This window comes from Aedes aegypti, chromosome 2 (genome assembly GCF_002204515.2).
Source record: "Aedes aegypti strain LVP_AGWG chromosome 2, AaegL5.0 Primary Assembly, whole genome shotgun sequence".
Classification (NCBI taxonomy): Eukaryota; Metazoa; Arthropoda; class Insecta; order Diptera; family Culicidae; genus Aedes; species Aedes aegypti.
Window position 1 is genome coordinate 22384196 of NC_035108.1, and position 26817 is coordinate 22411012.

Genomic DNA, 26817 nt, shown 5'->3' on the forward strand with positions numbered 1-26817 from the left:
TATCTAAAATTGCATGATATTTATTAGAATTTTCACTTCATTAAGAATGATTCACAGAGTATAAATTATGATCATGAGCGGCTATATATGGCAACACTATTTGATTGGCACCGAGAATGCTGAAGCTATGGCTGGTTTATTAAAATGCCGCTTAATTTGAAGAAAATAGTTGAGAGATATTTGTAAAGTTGAGGTTGTAGATGCGAAGATGGGTCAGAAATGTTGCTGGCAACACTGTTCAATAAAAATGACGATAGGCTCAGTATCGCCAATTCAAAACTAAATGACAAATTGAATGTGCATCAAATTCAAAATGGACGTCCATAACTGTGTATACGAGAACATATTAGATGCTGACAACATTAGGCTGACCATAAGCTAATCGGATAAAAACGGGACAAATGAGGAACGAAAACGGGACAATTTTGAAAGATGAAGATAATGTCCTACTAGACAAATATCTACGTGATTTTTATAAAAAGTACTTTGGAAACTGCCTAGAAATTTATTTAATAATATCTAGGACACATATATATATATATATATATATATATATATATATATATATATATATATATATATATATATATATATATATATATATATATATATATATATATATATATATATATATATATATATATATATATTTAAATGATTGACTTTGAAAATCGTTACAAATTTGAATGCTATGAATTCTGGATTAGTAGAATTTGCTTTTGAGAAAAGTTAGACGAAAATGTTTTCGTTAGGCAGATCAAATCATAAACGAATATTGTTCTAATAATTCATTATCTGATTGAACAAATATACTCTTTTCAAATTAATTGTGTATCAATAGTAAAAGTATCTCAACATTATTTATTGAAAAAAAAACTTGCAAACTGGCTAGTAATTTATTTAATGACTAGTGGTCTTGGCAAACTTTGTCTTGCCATCAAGTAGGCTGTTGAAAAACGCCATAAAACGTCCCGTACAAAATGACAGTTCCGTTCACTTCTGTATTTCTCGACTTTCCCCGGATTTTTTCAGGAACATAATTATGAAATAATTTCGAAAATCCGATAGCCATTTCATGACATACAAACACCATTCCATGTTTATTTATTCAGATAGATAGATAGATTTCTGAAAAATAACGTACTGTAAAAAAAATGTACTTGAAAGTTCAAACGGTTTATTACTAAATTCACTTTTAATTTGCTTAAAGGTATTCCACTAAATAGCTCGCTAAGATTTATTATCTTATTAGTTGGTTACAATTTATACTGTAAAAAACTAATTCTGGGTTAGAACAATTTGCCCTTAAGAAGAGTAAGACGAAAATGTTTTCATTATGATGATTAAATCATTGAATGTAAATTTTTCCTAAACTTTATGATTTAGTACGAATGTTGTTCAATTTAATTTAAAATGTTTGTTAGATAGTGTGGGGCTTAGAAGATTGCTTTGAAATATGTATTAAATACAGATAACCTCGTTCTTTTTTCAATATTTACTCTGTAAGGTTTTAGATTAATTAAAAAGGTTTGTGAAATACATGATATCGATAAATGATCTCAAATTTTGGGCGTTTTAAAAAATAAAATTAAAAAATTTTATAAAACGAATTGAAGGAGATTGAAAATAGGTTCGATTTTTCCAAAATAAGTCTTCCCAAGTTCAGCCTTAGTTTTAGGCAAGACTTTGGAAAATGTTGCTGTTTCATATAAAATCCCTCAAATATACAAAAGATATATCATTGAACCTGGATTCTTTAAACTTACATTCTTATATAAACAAAATTAACGAAATGAGATTCATGAATATGCTATATACAAATTTGGTTAACTTTAAATGGCAAACTGAAAAAATGAGCCCTAAAACTTAAAAACTTAATAAAAACTATTTTTTATACTGCTGTTTTGTTTTAAATGTTGTTTAATATTCTTAATATCCAGAAAAAACGGGACAATATTTTCAATAAAACGACGGGACAGTTCGTCAAGGTGATGAAAACGGTACTGTCCCGTTAAATACGGGACGTATGGTTAGCCTAGACAACATTGAACAGTGTCTTGAATCTAATACGAGAAGATGAAGATGTAAGGAGATAAATTCTTACGTTAGTAAACTTCTGCAGCTCAATATTACACAAGCATATTTAGCTCAACATTTTCGAACAAGCGGCAAGATAGCTAATATTCAGCAACGTAGACGGATCCATTACTAAAGCACCTCCAAGATTCGCTTATAAAGTGTTTTGTATCTGGACAGTTGTCCAAAACTCAGGTATAAACGCAGTCTTGTATTACAAGTCGGGGTCCGTTTAGAAAAAATAAATAAAAACGTACTACATTGGGTAAGCTCTGAAACTTTGATTTGAGGCCAAAAACTTCCACAAAATTGAGAACGATTAGCACAAAGTTGACCTATTCTCGACCAACACATGAGCACATTCTGAAAAACCATCACCTTTTTTTCTCACAAAGTATTTATAAGACACAAAAAGATGCCGGTGTACAAAATCGCCTTTCGTGTCAGTCTCAGCCTCTAGTAATTCTACCCCATTACCCCGAATGCGATTTCCCCGAATTCTATCACCCAGAATGATATTTTCCCGAATTTAAAATTATCTTGACATGATGATATTGATGACATTTTTCATCATATTGGAATTCGGGGTGATGGGTCGTTTGGGGTTTTGTAATAGTAATGGCGAATCCTTTTTTAACGGGTTTAAATCGTGTAGAAAAGTTGGGTGAAAAATGGGGGTGGTTCAAAATGACCAAATGGATGGGGTAAAATGCCATTTAGTATGGAGAATTAGTAGTTAGCAACCATGTTGCTCCATGAGTTTGCTCTGTGGTATGGAAACGCTTATTCCTTTCTGAAATCATCGGAAAACCTTAATGTTTAGGCAAAAAAGGGAAAAATGTTGAATTTCACCGGAAAATTGAGGAAAAATCTATAAGTTTATGTCCAAGGGTTGTGGCGGCAACTCTTAGCTAAACATATTTTAACCTTGTTTGGCAAAGAATACCCGTTAAAAAACTCAAATTTGGAAAATGTTTTCATGATGGTAGCTACGAAATATTGTAAAGTTACTGTTAGGACTTCGAATGGCGTTAAAATGTGGATCTCATTAGGAGAAAACGACACAAATCCTTAAAGTGGCATTTTTGCCATTTGACCATTGCATTGCATTTTTGACCATTTGACCCTACATTTTGGTTGTCTGGGTAGGAATAATTTAATGACGTGGGCCATTTTACCCCATCAGTGCGTCTTGGACCATGTTCCCCTTCTCCTTTCTTTCGTTTTCACCGAGCTTCGTCAGCTCAAGAACCTCTCTCTCTCTCTCTCTCTCTCTCTCTCTCTCTCTCTCTCTCTCTCTCTCTCTCTCTCTTTCTCTCCTTAGTATCGCCGTGTAGGTTGTCATTATGCTTGCCTCAATGACAAGAGCATCGCCCTTGAACCTCTCCCGAGGTGACCATCGCTTTTCTTTCTTCTTCGGTTCCTTTCTATTCCCCTTCCTCTATATACGTGCTGCATTCTTCTTTTCACGATGCGCCATTCACTGCCGTTTTTCCACACGCTGACACACTCAGTGTTGCTTATCTGCTTTTTAGGATCTTTCTGTTCTCTTGGTGTATCCTTCGTTCTTTTCTCCGAGCGGGTGGTCAGATTGCTCCTTGGCGTCTCCTGTAAAACGGCTGTTGCATTCATCATTCGTTGACCTTCCTCTTTACTTACGACAACTCATGCTGCCGATCGTCTTGGACAATGCTACTCCCCGCCTTTGCTGTGAACACTTGACTCCGGAAGCTTGCATCCCGCTGGTTTCCCGGTAGCTCACTCGGTGTGTTGCATCTCGATATTTCAGTTCTTTACGCAAGTTTACTGCTTTAAGTCGATATTTTCATGGAAAGCTAAAAATGTTTTTAGAATTGTAAGAAATTTCAGAAGTTTAAATATCTCAATTATGCTGATAGTAAAATACGATTGCGCTACTTTTCCCCGAATGTCATTTAGTTCCTTGAATGACCCGTTTTCCCGAAAAGTGATGCCGTGGTGAACTAGGAGAAACGGTCAGCAATCAAAAGAAGGAAATATTGGTCATTCTCAAATTGCTCTTCATATTGCCGATGTCGGTGAAACTTGAAAGAATCGCCAATCAAATAAAGAATGCTGCATATCAGATGATCGATTCGTTGACCCCATTGAAATATAAAAAGTTATGACAATTATGAGTGCCAAAAATACTTTGGGATGGGCTATTCGGGGAACTGGCGTTCAGAGAAACGACCTTCGGAGAACCAACATTCGGGGGAAAGTAACTCTAAAGGATTATGCTACTTTTTTCTGAATGTCATTTTCCCGAACGCCAGTTCCTCGAATGACTTGTTTACCGGAATGACCCGTTTCCCCGATTGGCAATCAAAAGTAGAACATGTTGGTCATTCTCGACTTAACACATATTGCCAGAAAAGCCGAAGTCTGTAAAACTTGAAAAAAAAAGTTATTGGCAACACATTTCAGGGTGATAAAATTGTATATATTTTTAAGTTTTTTTCAACACTATCCTTCCTTTTTTTCATTTTTGATGTTGCAATTACAATTTGATTGTACTTTGCTCAAGGAATGAAAAGTTCTAATATCTATTCAATATCGAATAAGGGAGAGTTAACTGTATATTTTTTTTAGGAAATACAATTGTTTTTCAATGGTACATGTAGAGAATTTTTTGTTGGTTTGCTAAGAATAATTGCCATTCATTTAGCCATTTAAGCTTCCTCCTTGAAATTTTAGGGAAAATTAACCAATAATTCGCAAAGGAATTCTGTTTTGTTTTTGTAGAATAGTACTTTCTGAAATTTCTCTTGGATGTGCCTCTGATATTTTTCAGAAACGTCTCTAAGAGATTCTCAATGGGATGTTTCGTCATGAGGTACCGCCAGATTTTTTTGCAAGGATTTCAAATGAAATTCTTCCAGAAATATCCACAATCGACCCCATTGTTGATTGAAAAATTCTTATATATTAAATGAAATTTTGCAGTGATTTTTGTGAGATTTTTCTAGATCATAATCACTGCAGAATGAGTGATCACGTGATAATTATCCAAGCTATTACTGCTCTTCAGTGACCAACATATAATTTTAGTCCATCTGCAGCACTATTAAAAATGTCGTACTGATGAAATGCCATTTTATTTGCTTAGTTTAAGGCTTAACTTAACCCATCAGTGATATCCATAGTCTATCATCATCAATGCACTAGTGATGGAGTAGAGTCTACTCAGTAGACAGCATGATATTGATGTGATATAGAATGATCCGATTTGTATCGCAGTGGGCCTGTACATATCAGCCTATTTTAAGCATTGATATTGACAGCGAGCAACTCTGGTCTGGGTTCGATTTCCGGTCGGTGCAGGATATTTTCCTAATGGAAATTTCCTTGACTTCCCTGGGCATATAGTATAATCGTATCTGCCACACGATATACGAATGCGAAAATGGCAAGTTTAGAAAAGAAAGCTCTCAGTTAATAACTATGGAAGTGCTCATAAGAACACTACGCTGAGAGACAGGCTCTGTTTCAGTGAGAACGTAATGCCAAGCAGAAGATGAAGATTGAAACTCTAGCATTCCGAAAGTAATGATTTCTTTTGGAATTATTTAAAAGATTTGCCAGAGTTCACAAAATTCAACAGAATTAAGCTAGAAATTTTCTCATCTCAACATTATTTGAGATTTCTCAGGAATAACTCTAAACGACCCTCTAAGGGTTTTTTATGGAATACCATTGAGGATTTTTTTCAAGACTTTCTTAATAAAACGAGAATGTTTTCAAGACTATACCAAGACAATAACTTAGATGTTTCTTCAGTAAACTTTCCAGATATTCCGAAAAAATCACTGGCACACAGAAAATATATTTCTTTTTTTATAATGAAATCGTTTGTTTGAACAACTTCTTAGTCAAATTCAAACTCTAGGTTAAAATCAGTGTCGCTAAAATTCAGCCGAATGATATCCGATCAGTGCGAAAACGAACAAAAACAAACTCCGCTAGCACGAAGCCAATCTGACTATGAAAGCGAAGCGAATGCGACGAGAAAAAGAGTGGGTTCAACACACGCACACATTCAGTTTCTCCCACTGTTGGTGTCATTTCAATATTCAATTCCACCTAGAGGCAATGGAATTGAAAACTGAATATAAAAACATACTAATACATTTTATATTACTGGTGTAAGAAAACGGCAATGTGATGCCTCCAGTTGACGAATCATGATTGTCTTTTAATAGAAAAATGCAACTTTTGAAATTTGCGGATGTTTTTGTGAGGTATTCTGATGGAAATGATTTATTTTTTCACAAGCGAAATTGAATTTTCTGCCACCGAATGGCAGTAGGTGGATAAGAACCAGCGTAGAAAAATTTTATTTAATTGTGAAACCCGAGGACCGAAAATACGCCAAGAAATCTCGAAAAATGTAGAAAAAGTAATTGAAAAACTGAATGCACGCTCTACCAGATTCGTGCATATATTTTCAAAAAACATTCACACAAAGAAGAATTCAACGATGACAGATCCCACTGAGGGTCAGCGCTGTTGACTGTATATTGAAACATGCAGACACTGATAAAAACCAACAATTTTTATCTTACACCAAGCATTTTGTAATAGAAATTCGTTCACTTCGTGTTGATAACGAACCTTGAAACACAATATTAGTGCAATCTACAAAAAAAAGATAGGTTGGGATAAAATACATAATTTTCTACGAAACCTTTACGTTGCAGGAGATGGTTTCGATGGAAAAAAACGATAAATTTCGTAATATTCAACCAAGTTTATCCAGTGCGAGTAGCGTTACTGAAAGACAAACGCAACGAAAATGCTTATCTACGAATCGTTAAACGAGTATTTTACTAATATTTCATAAAGTTACTGAATCGCAAGATTGTGACGAGTACAATTATTTCGTATGGTGAACAAAAATAAAGTTATATATGCGAAATGGATAGTGCATTAGCACGAATGCCTGCTTCGTAGCTAGAGGGTGCGAACTCGAGCATTTAGGTCGTTCAAATTGAACACAACATTTTCCACCATTGTTAACCGTTGTTTGTATGCTTTTCTCACAGGAAACCACATTCAAAGTGCACACTTAACATACTTCACACAAAGCTTCAATAGTTCAATACAGACAATGAAACCAATTAGTAGATTTAATTAGAAAGTTTGTTGCCGATGTTAGTTGGAAACATATTTTATATCAGCGGTAAAAGATTTAGGAATAATTTGGACCATGCACAACTTTTCTTTAACACTTAGCAGTCTTTGTGTTACATAAATTGCTAAAAAAAATTTAGCGTAACGAAATCATGACGGTATATTTCTAGACATACTGAGATCATTTTTAGGAAAATTTTAGCAGCCTGGCTGCTTGTTGATTTTCAATTCGCATCTCCCAGCTTAGTAGCATGCCGTGATTGATCAGAAAAATCGAAGTTGCACAGAGATTGAATGAATGGAGCTGAAAATAAAACATTTATATAAAAACAATGATTTTTCGAGTCCCTTAAGCTAAGTATGCTGTTCCGCTCAAGAAAAGTAAACATTTCTGCCCAAGAAATGGTCAAGAAATTTCCTACAGTGAGCTCCATTTGAATTGACATTTCTTTTCAACTACGTACTGCTATCAAAGAAAAATGCTTTTCTTGAGCATTTCTTGCAAGAAATTTCCCACGCATCGAGATAGGCGATTACTTTTCTGTTGAAGTGCATACTTCGCTTTAAAGGTAAATCTTTCAGAATCAATTTACTTAGCTTAAGGCTAAGTAGCCCGTCATTCGTTTTGGCAACAATGATGACTTTTCAGCTCGCATTTCAAAGTGATAAAGCTCAGCCTTGATAGCTTATATTGACTTGAAAAAGTATCATTGTACGCGCTAACATGCATAAAGTATGCTGATACTTTTTCAGCTGTGTCAGTGCAAAACCAACTAATTTTCTTTGATTCGAAATCGCGAGATGAATTAGCAACAATCATTATCGACGCGTACAAATTTCAATGACGGCCTACTTCGCCTTAAGAAACAGTTTGGAATCAACTTCTTAGACTTCACTAAAACTTCAAAGGCACAAATCTCGCGAAGAAGCATCCAACAACAGTGCACTTTTTATTTTGGCTTTGTGCACTAGCAGAAAGCTTAAAATAATAAGATCAGAAAGGTTTGCCAACTATTTCTCCAGTTTTGTGCCTTTGAAAACGTGAGTAGGGAGACAAGTCAGTCATTGTGCCGGCCATATTTAGATTCCGAGATGTTTCACCTTAAATAAAGAGTTAGATCAAAAGTGACTTTGACAAGGTTGTTCAAAATAACATTTTCTAAAACCTTGCAGAATAGCATAGCCACAAATTACCTCAAACAAAAAAATTTGATTAAAAATCTCATTTTAAATAAGTGCCACCCTACTCAACATTTTTCTTAGAAAATACAAAACTCAATCACTAATAACTTCTCTGAATAAAGCATACGTCTAAAAAGCATCGTTGCTAGACACGGAGTGTACCTCTGCATCTACACAGTTGTCATGGACAGGATATTGGGTTAGTGAGATAAGGTGGGCTCATGATATGATAGCGCTTAATCCAGGTACACGATATTACTCAAATACACATTGCATGCCAAGCGTGTTTCCGGTCCCATCGCTCGCTACCGCAGGAACAAGAAGAAAAGACTTAAGAAGACTGCATTTTCTTCGTCAATTGCTTCGAAATTCATCCACAAATTGATAAAATAAATTCTCCTAGAATTGTCCTAGGAAACTCCCGAGAAATCTTCCAGAGATTTTCCAAAGTTTATCGGGTGAAAAACTAGCTATTTTTTAATGTGCCAAAATTCATGTCAACTCATCTTCCAGCAGCTTTAAGGCGAAGTAGGCCGTCATTGAAATTTGTACGCGTCGTTGATGATTGTTGCTAATTCATCTCACGATTTCGAATCAAAGAAAATCAGTTGGGTTTGCACTGACACAGCTGAAAAAGTATCAGCATACTTTGTGCATGTTAGCACGTACAGTGATACTTTTTCAAATCAATATAAAATATCAAGGCTAAGTGTTATAACTTTGAAATGCAAGCTGAAAAGTCATCATTGTTGCCAAAACGAATGACAGGCTACTTAGCCTTAAAATAATATTCAAAAACATACAAATCGGTTAATCGGTATTCAATATCCTCCTACGGTCAAAGTGGTTGTGGTATCACTATGGCCGTAGAAGGATCTTATATATCATAAATGCTCATATCTCAGAAACGGTCGCATTAAAAAGCTTTAATTTTGCACAATAGACACTTATCAGAATACTTTTTCGAAAAGTGTATAACCGAAAAAGAAAGAGAAAAAAAACTGAAGCCTGAAACATTGAAATGAGTTGTGGCTACACGTCGGTCCTCTAAAGAATCTCGGAATATCTCCGGATCTAGACTGCCCATAATTGCAAAACAGCCACATTCGACATTTTTGACAAATTGGAGTTAATACCATGGAGAGTCATCAAATGACAAATACTTTCGATCAACTTACTGATTGATTGATTGATTGACTGATTGATTGATGATTAAGTTAATCGAAAATATTTGTCATTTGATGACTCTCCATGGTATTAACTCCAATTTGTCAAAAATGTCGAATGTGACTGTTTTGCAGTTATGGGCAGTGGACCAATGATATAAATCGACACGGATTCTGAAAGAATAAGAGTTTTATGAGAACTTGTGAAAAAATGGTGCAAAAATATTGAAAAACTTCAAAGTTATCGTGATGTGAATGTAATTTTGTTATAAAAAGTGATGCTGCAAGTAGAGCAATTAATAAAGAAATCAAACAATGATCTAGTTTTACACGAAAGAATTGCTTCAATAATTCACTCACGAATTGCACTTCAAGTTTTTTATCGAATTTCTCCTGTAGTGACTAGGGTAATTCACCTATTGTTGAACAGCTAAAAATCTCGTCTATTGTTGAGCAGTCCGTGTATTTCTTATGGGGTGTCCGACAATTAGCCAGAATTTTAGCCATGCAATAAATGGGGTATCGAACAATAAGGATTATTAAAAAAAAAACAATCCTTAATAATTGCAATAGCAATATAACTTTTGTAATTACTTTAATTATTGCGCTGAATTTTAAACAGCACATGTGACGGAGCGCATGGGACCGCAGTGAGACACCAAGACTCAAAAAAATGAGGCGTACCAAAAAAAGGTCTCACAATGCACAACACGCCCGTGCGCTTGCAAGCAATGAGGCTCCAGCACCCAAGGCTACAGCACGTGCACAGTAACTCTAGTAACAGTTTTCATGTTTTATCCCATTATACTGTTACATTCTTCATCATACAAATCTTTACTTTTTCACTTTCTAGGCTACCACTGCAACTTATCAGCAGCATTCTGCTGCTGAGCATCGTCGTCCATCAGGCTCAATCGGCGGCGTTCAGTAATGCTCACAGCTCGGAAGAACATGAGGACGTCAAAGATGCCACCGCCGCAGGAGCAGCAAATGTAGCCCAGTATCGGGCTCGTCCAGGTTATTCCGCCCAGTACAGCTCCGAAGAGGAGGAAGATGAACCTCAGCAAGTTTACAACCGCCGTCAGCACCACTCGCAGGACAAGAAGGGCAAGAAGCAAGCGTATTCCAGTGAAGAGGTCGAAGTCGAAGAAGAACCTGATCGATTGTCCGTCCTGTTGGAGAAATCCGACTTCCACTGCACCGGTCGCACCACTGGATACTACGCCGACGAAAGCCTAGGCTGCGAAGTGTTCCACTATTGCCAAGAGAACCAGAAGCACTCTTGGATATGCCCAGAAGGATTCACGTTTCATCAGGTGCACCTGATTTGCATGCCACCATCTAGCGACAACATCTGTGAACAGTCCTCGAAGTACCACTTTGTCAACGACTATCTCTACAAGCCAATTAACATGGAGGAACACATGACCAAACCCAATGTCACTTTGAGGTATCACCCCATCGACACCCACCCAACTTGATTTAAATTAATCGTATGCCTTTCTCCAACTCCCATCCGCAGATACTCAGAGCGATACTACCCGGAGAACTTCTACGTTGATGAGCGTCACTACGACTACGACCGTCAGCAGCGCGTCCATGAAGAACGTCGCCAGCCCGTTCAACAGCAACCGAAGCAACAGTACCATGTTCCCCAGCAGCAGCAGATCCGTAAGCAGCCGGCATTCGTTGTTTCATCCACTCCAGGCTACCGGTCAGTGAGCCCAAGCCCAACCCACCAGAGCGTCTACCGCAGCCCCGAAGAGATCAACATCTCCCTGCAGCAGAGAAGGCCCAGCTACTCGCCAACCACTCAACGCTACGAGGAGGATGAAGAGTACGGCAGCTACGAGCGCTAATGCGGCTCCCTCTGTCCAACACAGTCACCAGTATCGTCTAGTGATACCTTCAAAAGGACAGTTCACGTTTTGAATTAGTTTTTAAGTCGAACCATTTAGTTTGTTAAGCATCCGAGGAGCAAAGTTTTGAATTCTTTTGCCATTAAAAGTGAATTCCTGTGTCCCCTTTATTCTTGTGCTCGCTCACTTATCAACTCCCTTCTACTATCTTTCAAGGTGTTCTATTTTGTTGACGCGGAAGGAGTAGAAGAACCATTTCATAACAGATCTTATGTCGCACGTAAGATTCTTTTATGAGATGCACCGTTGTTGTAACGTTCTTTTATTGCAGTTACAAATATGTTTAAATAAAGTTTTAACATTATTTATTCTTACAATAAACGGAATAGTGTTTTGATTTGCACCGAAATTCGCTCTAAGTACTTGATGATTCACAACCTCAACGCTGGTTCATAAAATCAGCTAATGCAAATGACATTCATGAAAACGTTCCAGCCTTGCAGCACACCTTGCCACAAGTTGGCACGCGACCACAATCGATATGAGTGGGAACTGGTGACGTTGGCAGAGGTATTGTTTCCGCTGCTGGTGTCGTCATCTCTGTCGTCGGTAGATCACGTTGTGGTGGCTCGGTTGATTCGATTATCTTGAAAGAAATTTCGTATTATCAAAAACAGAAAAAGTAGATCATCTTACATGTTAAATAACATACCCCAAATTTGGGAATTGCAGCGAAGACAGTCGCTAATGAGCACAACAATATTAAAACTTTTGTTTTTGGAATCATTGTCAAGACGATCTGATATGCGCGCAGTGAACAAACCCGATTCGAATGGGACTCGTGCAAAAAGTGAACTGGCCATGTGAGTTAAGTTGCTGCATCATGCGCTCTGCGTTCGTTGGTCAACAACATCGAACGATATATAGTTAATGATGTGATACATAATAATTGTAAGAAAACATTTTTCACTTTTTTTTAAATTCATTTAATTAAAAATCTGTGTTTAAATCTGAACTATTTTGATATCACTGTCATTACCTTTTGCGTTGCTATAGTATATTTTGCAAGCTTCAACCACAGACAAACAGACATAACACTTAAAATGTTGTTCATTGCAAGCTACAACAATCATAATATATGTTTAATATAAGTGAAAATATAGAGTAGTTGGGACTGTGCTAACAATTCTTCTATCTTTGAAGAGTAGTTAACGTGACGCCGATCTCTGTTCTCATCAAAAGAGTACAACGCACAGTATTTTAAATGATCGATTTCATGCACTTTTTGGATAGTGTCGCTCGAAACTCGGGCCAGTGTCTTCAGCGTAACAGGCACATGCATGCTCCATCCAATAAACCATACACGTGTCAAGATACTGGTCAACGATCAATTAATTTATTTTCCACCGTCTTAGCGTAGTTAGCGTTAGCGTAGTTACGGTATACTTCGTAGATTGGATACTAGCAACATTCATGTTTTTTTTTTAATAATCTCATCCTGACTACTTTCAAGAACAAGGCAGGGGAGTATACCTTGTTCAAATCATAAACAAGAATATTAAAAGCATGAATATCGCTATTCCCGGCCACGCCCATCTTTACCGTAACTTGGGATAGGGGAAGGAAATGTTGATGTAGTACTTACTTAATGAGAGGCCACCGACTCAGCGACACCCTCATAAGTGCTACGGAGTTGGAGGTTGGGGAAGGTATATTGTCAGGATTCACCTAGAACAACCCGGTGCTAGGCAGCCATGTTTTCGTGGTCAGCATCAAATTCAAGAGCAACAACGTACATTGGCCTAATCATATTAGGGAAATTTTCCTCCAATACTAAAATATGTTTCTAGCTAATCACATCAACCCAAATTGACTTGCTGTACTGCAATCCAATAGTTTGCAACCGTTTGTTTGTTCGAATAACTATTGTTAAGCGGGCAAAGAATTTTTTCGGAGATAAATATTTTGCCATCATCGATTGTTAGTCCTCAAACGGTTATTTGTTTACAAACATTGAGCTGTCAGTGGGAACCACTTCCCAGTGGGAACCAGAGATGTATGCTCGTTATTTTTCAATGGGGTAGTATGGGCGGTGTCAGGAGGCTGACCTAGAAAGCTGGCGATAGACCATAAATATTTGTTGTTTAAGCGTTTTCAAATTAATCTTTTGAATGCCGGCAATCAAAAGAGAAAACAATAGCTTATTTATAGTATAAATAGTATTTCGCGAAATGCTTGTTGATTGTGCAGTAATATTTTTGCTCAATAACCAGTAAAAAGAAAAACCGATCCCTCCAGGGTCATCGGATTGTATAAAATAATGATACGCGTAAAAAAAAATCACGCCTATTGAAAAACTGTACTGTGGCCATTGAAAAACTGTACTGGGTGGTACTGTATTTTTAGATAATCGAAAAACGAAAGGAAGCGCGTTCGAACTAAACACCCTGGGATAACACAGTCGGTTTTTCTCCTCAAAATTATACGAAAAGCAGAATCGATCCCTCCAGGGTCATCGAACGGTTAAAAAGCATCCACAACCGATTGTTAGTTGCGTAACACCCGCCCGGACAGAATGCGCAATCTGAACATAATTATCAAACTCCGAAAATAACATTTTCCGTTCAAGAATCGATCAGAAGTTCCACGACGCGGACAAAAACGATCCGGAAGGCTCACAAAAGAAAAAGTATCATACTGGAACAAACTCACCGGATTGATTCTCTAAATGTATGTGCCGCCTGTCACTTCCGGATGGTTCGGTGAACTTAGGGCAGCCAAAAACCAACAGTACTGAGGACACAAATCAAACAAATCACTTTTTTATTTTTCACTTTTCACTATTCCATATCTGAATGTAAAAACTGTCCTGCTTGGGCTTTACGAAGCACTACCCAGCAAGACGCTCCAAAACAGGAAAAAAAAAACCTCCGGCGACGAAAACATGCGCGAAACCGTGAGCCAAATCTATCGGACGACGCAAAACCGAACTGTCCTGCTTGGGCTTTACCATTAATTTATTTTCCACCGTCTTTGACATGAAGTCACACAGACTGAATTACTGTACTACATATTCTAAATATTAACTCTAATTCTACCACGAAATACATTTTTAGACAAGTTAAAATCGAATACATTGCTTTTGACGTTAAACACACGAAGACAGGCATCGAACGGATTATTCAGACCATAAATTGTTCTGTGATACGGTATGGCCAGGAACGGGTAGTTCCGTAGTTGCCGTGGTGGAATATTCAGCGGGACCTGTTCCAATAGTGCAGAGCGGTCAATGTTGCAAGATGTCGAAAATAAAGAAACACTGCATTTCGACGCGTCTACTCCTCAATGTTTGCAGGTCGATCAATCGACATCGATCAGGGTAGGGCGGTAAGTTTGACGGATTATTCCACGGAAGAGTGCGCAGCGCAAACCGTATGAATTTTTTTCTGCACACGTTCAATGGCCAGGATATGCGTGGTGTAGTAGGGGCACCAATTTGGGACAGCATACTCTACAATACTACGCACCAAGGAACAATAGAGCGTTTTTAAGGCGTAGACATCGGTGAAGTCAGCAGCATGGCGGCGAATGAAGCCTAGAACAGCGAAGGATTTAGCTTCAGTGGCTCCCACATTATCATTCAATTTGAACTTCGCATCGATGATTACTTCCAGATCGCAGATTGAATCCACTCGCTCTATTATAACCGATCCGATGGAATAGTCATTTAGACAGCATCTCAGCTGATGGCCTGAGAGAGAGGAGACAGCTCACTGACAGCTGGCATAGCTTTCAATTTTTGGGTAGTGCACAACGGTCAGATGAACTTATTTTGATCAAAATCATATTTACTTCATGTTGTTCACTATGAAAAAGGATATGAATACAAAAAAAAAATCAATAGCAGTTCGCCAACTCACAACTGTATTTAGGAATTCTACTTTTTAAAATGTGAAACCATCGAAATACACCTAGACATTTTAATTACGTTTAATTGAATTTGACGCTTTTTCACGTTCTTCCTTCCGACAGTGTTGGTTTTCCAGTGACAGTTGCTGACAGGATCCCTTGACTTTTGGGAGCTCGCAATCTAAGCCCTCTCTCTCAGCTAATGGCTAAGTTTGCAACAAAGTACAGGTTGGACTCGATTATCCGGAGTATCGATTTTTTTTTTTTCACTCCGGATAATCGAATCACTATAAGAAAAATTAAAATCTGCGATAAAAGAAGCCCTTTTTCAAATTCCATTTTCCTACCTACGTCAAAAACGGCCAAACCATTCATATTGTATGAAGAAATATTACAAATATATTTTATAACAGTTTTAATACAATTTTATCCACATTATGGTAAAAGTAAAGCAACTTTTTTTCAAGACTTAGAACATTTTTAATATTTTCTGCAGCTTGGAAAACATATAAAAACATGTATTTTGCTGAACAATTGAATATCATAACTACAAACAAACAGACGTAACACTGCCGAATTTTCTATCGACCACTCATTTAACGATAATTTTAAATTCGCTATGTTACAAAACTCACAACCAGAGGCGCGCGCATCGTTTTTCTTCCCATTTGACGTTTCATCCTACCGCCATCTGCGGATCTTGTTGCACGAAACAGTATTTCGCGCAACATGCTCGCCAGATGATGATGGTGTAAACTAGGGTTTTGGTACCGGGAGTACCGGTACCGAAAGTACCGGTACTACCAACCATTTTTTGGTACCGAAATACCGGTACCGGAGAGCACTGAGTACCGGTATTTTCGGTACTGATGAAAAATCTAATAACCGTTTGAATCAACAAATTCCTTCACAATAAATGGTACGTAAGTTTGGAAAGGTGGCGTACGATTCAGTTAAAAGAAACGAGTTGTGGGAAATAATGATGGAACATGGCTTTCCGACGAAGCTGATTAGACTGATTCGTGTAACGTTGGATGGATCGAAATCAAGTATACGTGTTGCGGATGAGATTTCCACATCCTTCGTAACCTTAGACGGATTGAAGCAGGGCGATGCACTTTCAAACCTATTGTTCAACATAGCGTTAGAAGGAGCAATAAGGAGAGCTTGCGTGCATAGGAATGGCACTATTATCACACGTTCGTATATGCTCCTTGGTTTTGCGGACGATATCGACATAATCGGGATTGATCGCCGAGCCGTGGAAGAGGCATACGTGCCTTTTAAAAGGGAGACAACGCGAATTGGGCTCATTATCAATACCACGAAGACAAAGTACATGGTCGCTGGTAGACATCGTGGCTGATGTTGATAGTGAGGTGGTGATAGGTGGTGATATATTTGAAGTAGTTGAAGAATTTGTGTACCTTGGAACTCTAGTGACTTGCGATAATGATGTTACCCGCGAGGTTAAAAGGCGTATTGCAGCTGCGAGTCGGGCTTTTTACGGACTTCGTAACCAGCTAAAGTCCCGCAGCTTACAGACGAAGACCAAACTCGCGTTGTACAAGACTCTAATTCTTCCGGTAGCTCTGTACGGCCACGAATCTTGGACGTTGAAAGAGGTTGACCGGAGAGCTTTTGGGGTCTTTGAACGTAAAGTGCTGCGAACAATACTCGGCGGTAAATTGGACAATGGCATCTGGCGGCGTCGCATGAATCACGAGTTCTACCAAGTCTATAATGAAATGGATATTGTTAAGCGTATAAAACACGGCAGGCTGCGGTGAGCTGGGCATGTAGCTCGCATGTCGGAGGAACGTCAAGCTAAACAAATATTCAGCAGGGAACCAGGAAGAGGCCGTCGCCTCCGTGGAAGGCCGCGCAACAGATGGCTTTTTGCAGTTGAGGAGGATTTAAGGTCGCTTAACGTTCAGGGCAACTGGAAGCGATTGGGCCAGGACCGGGTCCAATGGAGAAGGCTTCTTCATTCGGCGTAGATTCAACGCAATAGCAAGGAATTGTTGCCCATCAAGTAAGTAAGTAAGTTTGGAAAAGTTTGTTGATGGTGAATTTCTCAGGTCGATCAAGGAACATTTACATACATGCCTATTCGAATTATAATCTTTCCAGCACTAAGGACGGTTTATCTCCGTACATAAAACGTTATAGGCACGCTCATTGTTTGCATCTTGTTAAAACAATTTTTTTGAACATCTAAATTAAAACTTAACTTAACTTATTGAACGGAAATGATTCAGCAGATCCTATGGTTATCAACAGGATTATCGAATTATCAATTGCCGAATACAAATGAAGTTTCTAATGGTGAATATCAAGCTTTCTAGACAACTAGGTACAAACAATATCAGGATATTGAAGCATTTAAAGGTGCTTCAATTATGATACAAAGATTGATATAAATTTTTGGAATAATTCGTGAATTGCGAATCTGTTCAAAACGAAAAAAATGTTGACACTCCAGGATGCATGGGCAACAATTCAAGATGCATCCAGATGGGCTAGGAAAGAGATATCTCCGTGTCTGAAAGTTTAGTTATATAAATACACAAGTATGGCAGTTAAACATTGACCTTTCAACAAGCTTTGCATTTTTAAATCCTTTTTTATGAATGATAAGCAAGGTGTTAACATGAAACTAGTCAATAAACTATTCATTTTGAACGATTTTCCGCACTATATAGAATATCACACAATGCATCTGCAACTTTTTCTAATTTCCTGTAAAACGGTCAACTATGGATGGTTAAAGAACTTATATGAATTAATGTGACCAACCACGTCAGACCAAACTTGTGGACCTATTTTTGATTGTTTCATGAGTTATAAAGTTAGAACGGTTTACTCATTTATAAAAATGAAGAACAAGCTTTAGCAAACTTGGGCTTATTGGTGAATGTGAAAAAGATGATTTAATTTTGTCCAATATTGAATGCTTTATATTGACTGCAAAAAAAAATCTTCCAGTACCGGTATTTTACCGGTACTACCGGTACTGAGAGTTACAGTACCGTGGAACCGGTACTCGTCAAAAGGGGTCGGTACTAGGAACCCTAGTGTAAACTGGGCGACGGATTTTGGAAAAATTTGTTCTGAGTGTTACGTCTGTTGGTTTGTGTCATAACTGTCTATCTCAAAAAGCAAAGAAGTAATAGGTCAAATTGTTCTTCATAAAGCTTATGGTATTGTAAGTAATAACGCATTAAACGACGCTTATGGACAAACGTTTTTATCGTCTGCCGACAGTGAAATATAATTGACCATATCCGTGAAAAATTTTTATTGCCTATATGCTTCCTATCAATTTACTGAACAAACTTTTCTAAGGAACCGATATGTTTGGAGCCTTTAACTATTGGAAAACAATGAAAAACTTTCAGCACGTTAGTTCACCCCTCGGTCCCCTACAATTTGTTTCACCTCAAAAAAATGCAGACCCGTTTTCCCCTATGGTTTTGCCACCACGTTGTGGTGAATTTAAGATCAGCTGGCATGACCAGATGATTTTTGTTTATGTTTTCATTCATCATAATGGGCTTCGCTGGTTTCGCTCCCTCCTTTCTTCACCGTTCCTGAAGTCTCCATAATCACCGCGGAAACCACCTTCACCGCTTCGGCCGGTTATGACCGCACCCGGCGAACACTACACGGTTCTGTAACGCAAGGATTTTAGTCGACAGATGCCTGATCTCTCTGTTTTGTGCCGACGAGGATTGAATAAGCCGGAAGATTCCCGCCTAGAGACAGCAACAGCCGCTCAAAATTTCCTTGCGCGGCTGATGCTGCCTCAAGGCGGAAATCTTCCGGATCACTAGCAAACAGATAGATTTAGGCATTTGTCGGCATGAATAGTAAATAGGGCAAACGCTCCCTTAGTGGAGGTAGCTCCAATAGTGGAGGTAGTGTGTTTTGGCATGTTTCGCGCTAATAAATGATTATGTGATATTTTTGTATTATGTACGATGCGAAAATGATACAAGTAATCGAATAATATTCATGAAATTTAACCGTAAAACTATTTAAAACAATTATTTTGCTTAATTTTTTTGCTCCTTTGCACCTATAGTGGTGCATCAGTACCCATAGTGGAGGGTCCCATAAGAAATCAATGGTTTGCGCCACTAAAGGAACCATCCTTAAAATATACCTCCACTAAAGGAACAGTGTTCCTATTATTGGTGCAAGGCTTTTTGCAGGGAAATTTCAAATGAATCGTGATTTTTATACATTTGAATGATACAAGGATTTGAGATCTATCGAATGATACGTTAAAATCATATATTTCATGATCTTAACACCGTGTTTTAGCAGTTTTCCCTTAGGTGCACCACTAATGGTACACTTGCCCTAATAGCCTCTAATAGAACTAGCGGTACCGTAACTGTTGGGTGGATGAGAGATTTGTTGTTAGGGGGTGGTTTTGAATTTTGAGGATGTGGAGGAAAATATATTTTCCTAAACGAAGATCTGAATCGGGTTGGGGTTGAAACTGTGATTTAGAACGGGTTGCGCAAGTTCCAACCTGGTTCAACAACGTTTGTTTGTGTAATTTCAGGTTAGTTTCGTTGGCGCTCCTGTTTGGGCGCCCTGACCGGGATCACGGTCAGTTTGAGCGCGCACCTGATTTGACGCTTCCAAATGTAAACAAGCATCCCAATGCAGGGGTGGAATCGAAAAACTGTTGCAAAATCACCACGCTGATACCCATATCCGACCAGAACCACATAACAAAATTATAACACAATCCTATCAGCAGCAGTTAAACATAACAAAAGTTGATATGATTTTGTTATCAAGATGGCTTTGTTCTCAATTTGTTATATTTTCAGTAACATATTTATTATAACATTTGTTATATTTTTGACATTCCCTTTATAAGTTTGTTGCAAATAAAATCCGATGTCACAAACAGTAACATGATTTGCAATAATTTTGTTGTTTTATAACATCCTTGCAGCACATTCTGTAATATTTTTGTTATAAATATAATAAGGTTTGTTATATTTTAGTTTAGTGCCGTATCTCGAATTATTTTTCAAAATGTGGGGAGTATACATGTCTTCAAAAATTTGTAAGAAAATTAGGAGTGCATATAAACGAAATCTTAAAGCGTTAATATTCATTAAAAATGATTGTCTTTCGAAGAAAACTACATAAACTGAGGATTAGATCTGACGGAAATGGTCTATTGATAAATCCAGTAGTACACGGGAAAGAATTCTGTGGTAAAAATAACTATTTTAGCTGAGTACGCCCATTTTTAAAACTACCATGGAAATCCAGACCAATTTACTATGTTTACGGTACACCCCACCGCATTACTGGTACATTTGACAGAAATAATTTACAACAATCTGATTCCAACTACAGACATGGTAAAATCAAACGCATTTCTGGTCTGCTGAAAATTGCCGTTGCGAGCGCTTAAGTTAACCCCCTAAAATGGTAGTTTTTACCGCACAATTTTTTTTGCGTGTATCAGCAAATGCATATCATGTCTTATTAATGTAATTTTATCAACATATTTAGAACATTTACAATATCACTTCCGATTATCCAACAATTCTGCTTCAAAAGAAATTTGAAACATTTTGTATGCTTTCCCGCAGAATCTATAATTCAATTAATTACAATGTTTTGTTAATACTCAAGCTTTATCATGATACTTTTTGGGAATTTCAATGGGTTACATGCATGGCCTGCTCGCTACTCACCGCATAGTAACGCGCATACGCTAGTATGTATGCAAGAAAAATCACTAAAAGGTAACGCGAGAAATATGTGTATGGTATAATGCATGTAACGAACTATTCCTCAAAATTGGGAACTTTTTTGAAAAAATATTTGAAGCCGGTTGTACGTAATGATAATAACTATCACGCCTACCAAATATTTTTTCGTTGAATGCTTTCATTTACGAGAAATTTGTAGTTGAAAGTGAAACGAGAAAATTTCTGCTGGTCAACTGTGGACAAGAGCAAAGCAGGTAATCTATTGGGTTGTTCAGTGACATTAAAGTTACGGTTTTTTGTAACTCGCTTAAAAGAGCTCATTTTTTCAAGTATCGCACAACTTTATTCGCTTCAGTATCTTAATATTGATAACATGAATGATTTTAAAAAAATCAATCTATCTGCACAATAACATTTAAATTCACACAATGACAGCTTTTCCCAAAGTAAAATTTTTGAGGGGTAATTCAAAAGCTATTTTCATAAAAAAATAAACTCGTTTCAGAAATGGTTCCAAGGCACCAAATATTTTGAAAACTTGGATTCTGGTTTGACTTTTACGGTGAAGATGCATCGAAACCAAACCAAAGGTCCAAATACAATGTAGATTCATATGGAAATAACTATCGAAAATTAAAAAAAAAAGATCCAAACACGTGAGTTTTAGAATGTAAGTACATACAAACTTATCATCCCAAAGTAACAACTCGTTCTTCGAACCATAATAAAGAAATATGCTGAAGATAGAAACCCAATTTGATGGGTAGGAGAAGAGATATTCATGAGTTTGTTTGCATTAGGCCTCATATAGTATGGACCAATGCAAAAGCTCACCTGTTGACGTTTGAGCGATGCCGTGTTATTAATGTGACCATGCCAACGAGTGAATATGGCACCGCTCAAACGTCAAATTAGTGAACTCGTGCATTGATCCATTATACTGCCGTGAATCGCAAGTCAGCCCCATCTGTGAAAAGTAGGTATTGAGAAAATTGCCTATGAAGTTTTCATTGGAATTGAAGCCATCAGAAATTTTTCAAATGTAAACAAAAACTTTTTTCAAATTTCTGAACAAAAAGAGTAGGATTACTTCTTACTTAGACTATGGGTAAGCATATTATACAAGCAGTGTCGTGGACTTTGTCGCCAAACGATAAAAAAAAATCCGAGTGTCCAAAATATATACTTTGAGGGTCCAAAATGTATTGATGTGTCCAAAATGCATCACAATTCAATTATTTTCGAGGATTTTTAGATCCTACATATCCGTATGGCGTTACGTCCCCACTGGGACAGAGCCTGATTCTCAGCTTAGTGTTCTTATGAGCACTTCCACAGTTATTAACTGAGAGCTTACTATGCCAATGACCATTTTTGCATGCGTATATCGTGTGGCAGGTACGAAGATACTTTATGCTCTGGGAAGTCGAGAAAATTTCCAACCCGAAAAGATCCTTGACCGGTGGGATTGAACCCACGACCCTCAGCTTGGTCTTGCTGAATAGCTGCGCGTTTTTACCGCTACGGCTATCTGGGCCCCTGACTTGGTTACGCTGTGCAATTAATTAATTAGGACAAACAAATAAAATCACTTCTTTAGGGGGTCCAAAATACGACCGTTATCCTATCTTCAGATTTGCTTGCTCAGCATAGGCTGATAAAACGGCTAATGTTGAACTGCGCAGGCAAATAAAAATGTGTTTTTTTACTTAATTGGTCTTTTCATAAAATTGATTACTCATTTGTTATCTTTTTTATTGCTTCTTTATTTTATAAATATTTTATAACAATAAAGCCTGATTTGCTACTAAAAAGGAATCGCTAAAGAATTTTCTTGTCGATTCCTAGCAGAAATTTTCTACAGCGACTCCCATTTGAACTGACAGTTCTTCTCAACTGAGTTCTGCGATCAGATATTGCAATTTTAGGGATATTTTTCCGTTCTACGGTTGAACAGAAAGTTACCGCAGCAGTCATATTACTGATTTGCACAAAACATCATCGATCGGCTGCGATGATACCTTAGGAACCACGCTAATGACTGTTGTTTTCTGCTGTTTTTCAAAGCTTTGCACTCTACTAGCACACTTCGATTAGATGGCTCCGTTGAATGATACAATGATTTTCAAGCCTGCGGTACACTGAGAAAATGACAAACTCAAATTTGGATTCTTTTGACCCAACTCGGCACGTTAGTGCGTTACCCCAAATTTGAGTAAATAGCCTAGTACTCAAATTTGAGTAATTGTACCAAATCAAATCGGTGGGTGATTTTTACTCAACGTTAACTTGGGAGTAAAAACTCAAAAATAGGTATTTTCATACGAAGCGAAATCCAAAACAAAAATATGTCAAAATTGATACAATAAGCATGCGTTTGTGAAAAATAAAGACCAAAAGATTAATTAAAAAAAAACCTTTATTCGTTTGAAGCTTTTAGCCAACGACGTGGATGCCAGGAGCGACGTTTACGGTGCAAAAACATTTCGTATCGGGTGTGAAAATTTACTGCAATTAGGCGGTGGCACAGGGTGGCTGGAACGGGGAAACAAAGCTCGGGGCGGGGTGCCATCTGTCGAAAACAGTGCGGTAATTCTTTTAGGATCACTAACCAGCATCTCGGTTCCGGAAATCGTTCACAACGAGTGGCAGGGACGGCAAACAACTGAGGATCTGAAAAGAAAAATACCGTTCGATTTTAATTTCTTCGGCAAACTGAACTCTTCGGAGGAAACTAAGTCAAGGACACTTACCTTTAAAAAATCACAACACTAATCCACCAATTTTGCGACTATTTTTTTGACTAACTTGGAATGATCTGTGTTGACATTTTAAAGTGGCTGCTTCATTTTTTCATCCAAAATTGTGTTTAAATTACCCAACGGCTAGAACGCAGCCTAAATGGCTGCAATAAATTGAACAAGTTGATTTTTACTCAAATTTGAGTTTTCGATAGAGAACTCAAATGTTGGGTTAAATGTACGTAATTGACAGAATGAAAGTTACCCACTGCTTCAGTTCGACTGCTTTACTCAATTTTGAGTATAAAAAAACTTATTTTTGAGTACTTCGTTTTCTCCGTGTAGAGCTTTGACAGCTGCGGTAGAACTTGGCGGCTACCGCAGAACGGAAAATTTTCGAAAGAACCCTCGCATAACTTCTGATCTCGCCCTAAAAGCCATTGATAACCATGTGTGTAGCTCGTTGTTACTGAGCATCTGAATGGATTTTCATGTTATTTAATAACGCTTTGGGGAAGAAAGGATCAATATCTACCTGGCCGTGATGTTGGTTGGGATGCTTATTCCTTCATTTGCTCAGAAACAACGAGCTACGCTCGTGGTTACCAACGGCTTTTAGGGCGTTATCTCAGAGTATGCGAGAACCGTAATAAAAAGCGTATTCTCGCAGAAATTTCCCATGCATCAAGACAGGCCGAGAAATTACTTGTCAGCAGCGAATCAGGCTTAATGGGAAGTATGAACTTCAACAGAAAAATAATCGTCTATCTCGATGCGTGTGAAATTTCTTGCAAGAAATGCTCAAGAAAAGCATTTTTTTATCGCAGTACGCAGATGAAAAGAAATGTCAATTCAAATGGGATTCACTGTAGAAAATTTCTTGACCATTGCTTTCTGCAGAAATGTTTACTTTCTTTGAGCTGAACAGCATAGTTAGCTTAACGTTTAACCGAAGACATATGGCATTGTTTTTTATTGAAACTAAGTGGTTTTCATAAAATTGTGTGTACATTTCGGGAATCCCGATTCCTGGGATATCAAAATTAATATTCCGGTAAACGAGAAATTTGCCAAATGCTGGGATTTTTTTTCACGGGATGGATTCTTTAATAGTAAGTGAAGCAACATATGTTTTGCATTCACAAAATTTGTAAATAGAGTAGGTGTACCAGTTATGGACATAATGGTGCCCTATTTCGCCATACGTGATTACTTTAATGCCTCCAAATTTTGAAATGTTTGTGTGTTGTAGTAGTTAGATTTAAGATATATCTTAATGTTAAAACATTCAAAAAGATTTAAAATGTGAAAGTTATCAAAATTTCACATATGGACCAATGCACGAGTTGACTATTTGACGTTTGAGCGGTGCCGTGTTATTTATGTGGCCATGGTAACTAATGAATTTGGCACCGCTCAAATGTCAAATTAGTGAACTCGTGCATCGAAACATGGCCAAATAGAAAACCAATATAGCCATTACTGGTACACTTTCCCTTAGGTTTAAATATATGGCAAAAATATTCGACATTCTACGAATATACGTGCTTATTTCAAAAATTAGTCATAACAATGATAAAATTGCTGTATCTTCTTATTAAGCATCTTAATCAGATGATTTCTTTATTTTCAAACGATATCTGGTTTTGGAAAGTGTCTCTTTTACGCCTTAAAAGATTGAGATGTGAGATGCATTTTTACGTCAAGACATACCTGAAACAATGAATAGAGTACTAAAATATTCGTTTCACTTTGTTCCGTTATTTTATTGTATTCGAATGATAGTTAAATAAATTTACATTTGTCACTAATGCAGCATACTGGCTACTTCATACAAAGGAATATGTTACGCGCTAGAAATCCGTTCGGTCGTATCTGCTCAAAACCATCTTCACATTTCTCCTGAATGCACAGCTTCGCCGTCTCGCAGAAAGAGCAACAAATCTCAGTCCTCCTAAAAGAAGCAAACACCCCTCTTACCCTCTATTCCCCCCTCACAACAGGACTCGACTATTGCAACGTTTCCCCCTTGGTCACGCAAGCCTCCAGATAGTCGATCCTCCGTTCCAAAGTGGTAAGCTTCTCATTCAGCACAGCTAGACGCGATCGGCAGCTCATATCTGTGATGAAATCATTGTTAATTCGATAATTGAATTTTAACCAAAGTTGGGATACGTCGATTTATTGACATGTTACTCACCGAACGAGTTGAGGAAATCTGTGATTCGCTTGATGCTGGCCGTAATGACTTCGATGTACTCTCGATTGGCCCAGTCCTGGTGGATTTGTTTCTGAATCGCTTCGCGATGGGCGTCCATTGTGAGTGTTGCGCTTTTGGTGACGACAGTCCTATAATGGGAACAGAAACGATGTAATTGCACTAATTATTTGTTCAATCGAGAGGTGATAACTAGTGAAATGCAATTACTCTTTTTTTTTGCTTGTGATTGGGTGAGATGCTCAAGAATGTCAAAATATAGAAGGGTTTGTTGTCGTTTTGCTTTGAGCACACCCCTGATTGACAGATGAGGCGGAAGATGACACCAATACATGGACAGCGCAATGGGCAGATGTAAATGTTTGAACGAAGGTAGGACCGCAAGACACGACACATGGATATTTACCTAAAAATGTGTAAATTTAGGCTAAAAAAGTAGAATTTTAATGATAATATTTATAGCTTTTAATGATATTTAATCTATCTCGCAAAAGCTAATTGATTTGATTATTTCTTAGTGTTGTTGCACGTCAACATTTGGTAATTTGATAAAAAGCACAATGTTTCTTCATAGACAGCACGTAAACAAATTTTGTTGTATAATCCACCGAATCCATGGTAGAATTAAGAACTGCACCAACGATTTTCAACCGACTACAATAATCTGTCAACTTAATCTGGTAAAAATCACTGATCAATGCAGTAAATGCGACCATGTCCATAGTAGCATTCACTAAAAAGCTTTGTTGTTCAATCCGTGAC

The 26817-nt window shown here is 37.6% G+C and overlaps 2 protein-coding genes and 1 long non-coding RNA gene across 4 annotated transcripts in view; 1 reads left to right on the forward strand and 2 right to left on the reverse strand.

Annotated features, from left to right (window-relative positions):
- LOC5571273 overlaps nucleotides 1-11815 on the forward strand; it is a 49504-nt gene extending 37689 nt beyond the window's left edge. Inside the window, exons 2-3 of the mRNA XM_001653521.2 lie at nucleotides 10429-11025; nucleotides 11098-11815. Of these exons, the coding sequence (XP_001653571.1) occupies nucleotides 10429-11025; nucleotides 11098-11434 (934 nt within the window). The 3' untranslated portion in view covers nucleotides 11435-11815. The remainder of the gene's footprint in view (nucleotides 1-10428; nucleotides 11026-11097) is intronic.
- Nucleotides 11783-12328, reverse strand: LOC110675381. Its single transcript, XR_002499431.1, has 2 exons — nucleotides 12147-12328; nucleotides 11783-12080 (listed from the first exon to the last, which is right to left on the reverse strand). It is a non-coding gene; the product is annotated as an uncharacterized LOC110675381 (long non-coding RNA).
- Nucleotides 12329-25578: 13250 nt separating this feature from the next.
- LOC5579290 (probable protein BRICK1-B) lies at nucleotides 25579-26352 on the reverse strand. Of its 2 annotated transcripts, none has more exons than XM_021840215.1 (3): nucleotides 26266-26352; nucleotides 26038-26186; nucleotides 25579-25957 (listed from the first exon to the last, which is right to left on the reverse strand). In XM_021840215.1, the coding sequence occupies exons 2-3, from the start codon at nucleotides 26153-26155 to the stop codon at nucleotides 25848-25850; spliced, it is 228 nt and encodes a 75-aa protein (XP_021695907.1). In that variant the 5' UTR covers nucleotides 26156-26186; nucleotides 26266-26352; the 3' UTR covers nucleotides 25579-25847. The 2 variants fall into 2 exon arrangements, with proteins under 2 accessions (XP_021695907.1, XP_021695906.1); XM_021840214.1 differs by having other exon boundaries at nucleotides 26038-26168; nucleotides 26268-26337.
- Nucleotides 26353-26817: the final 465 nt, after the last annotated feature.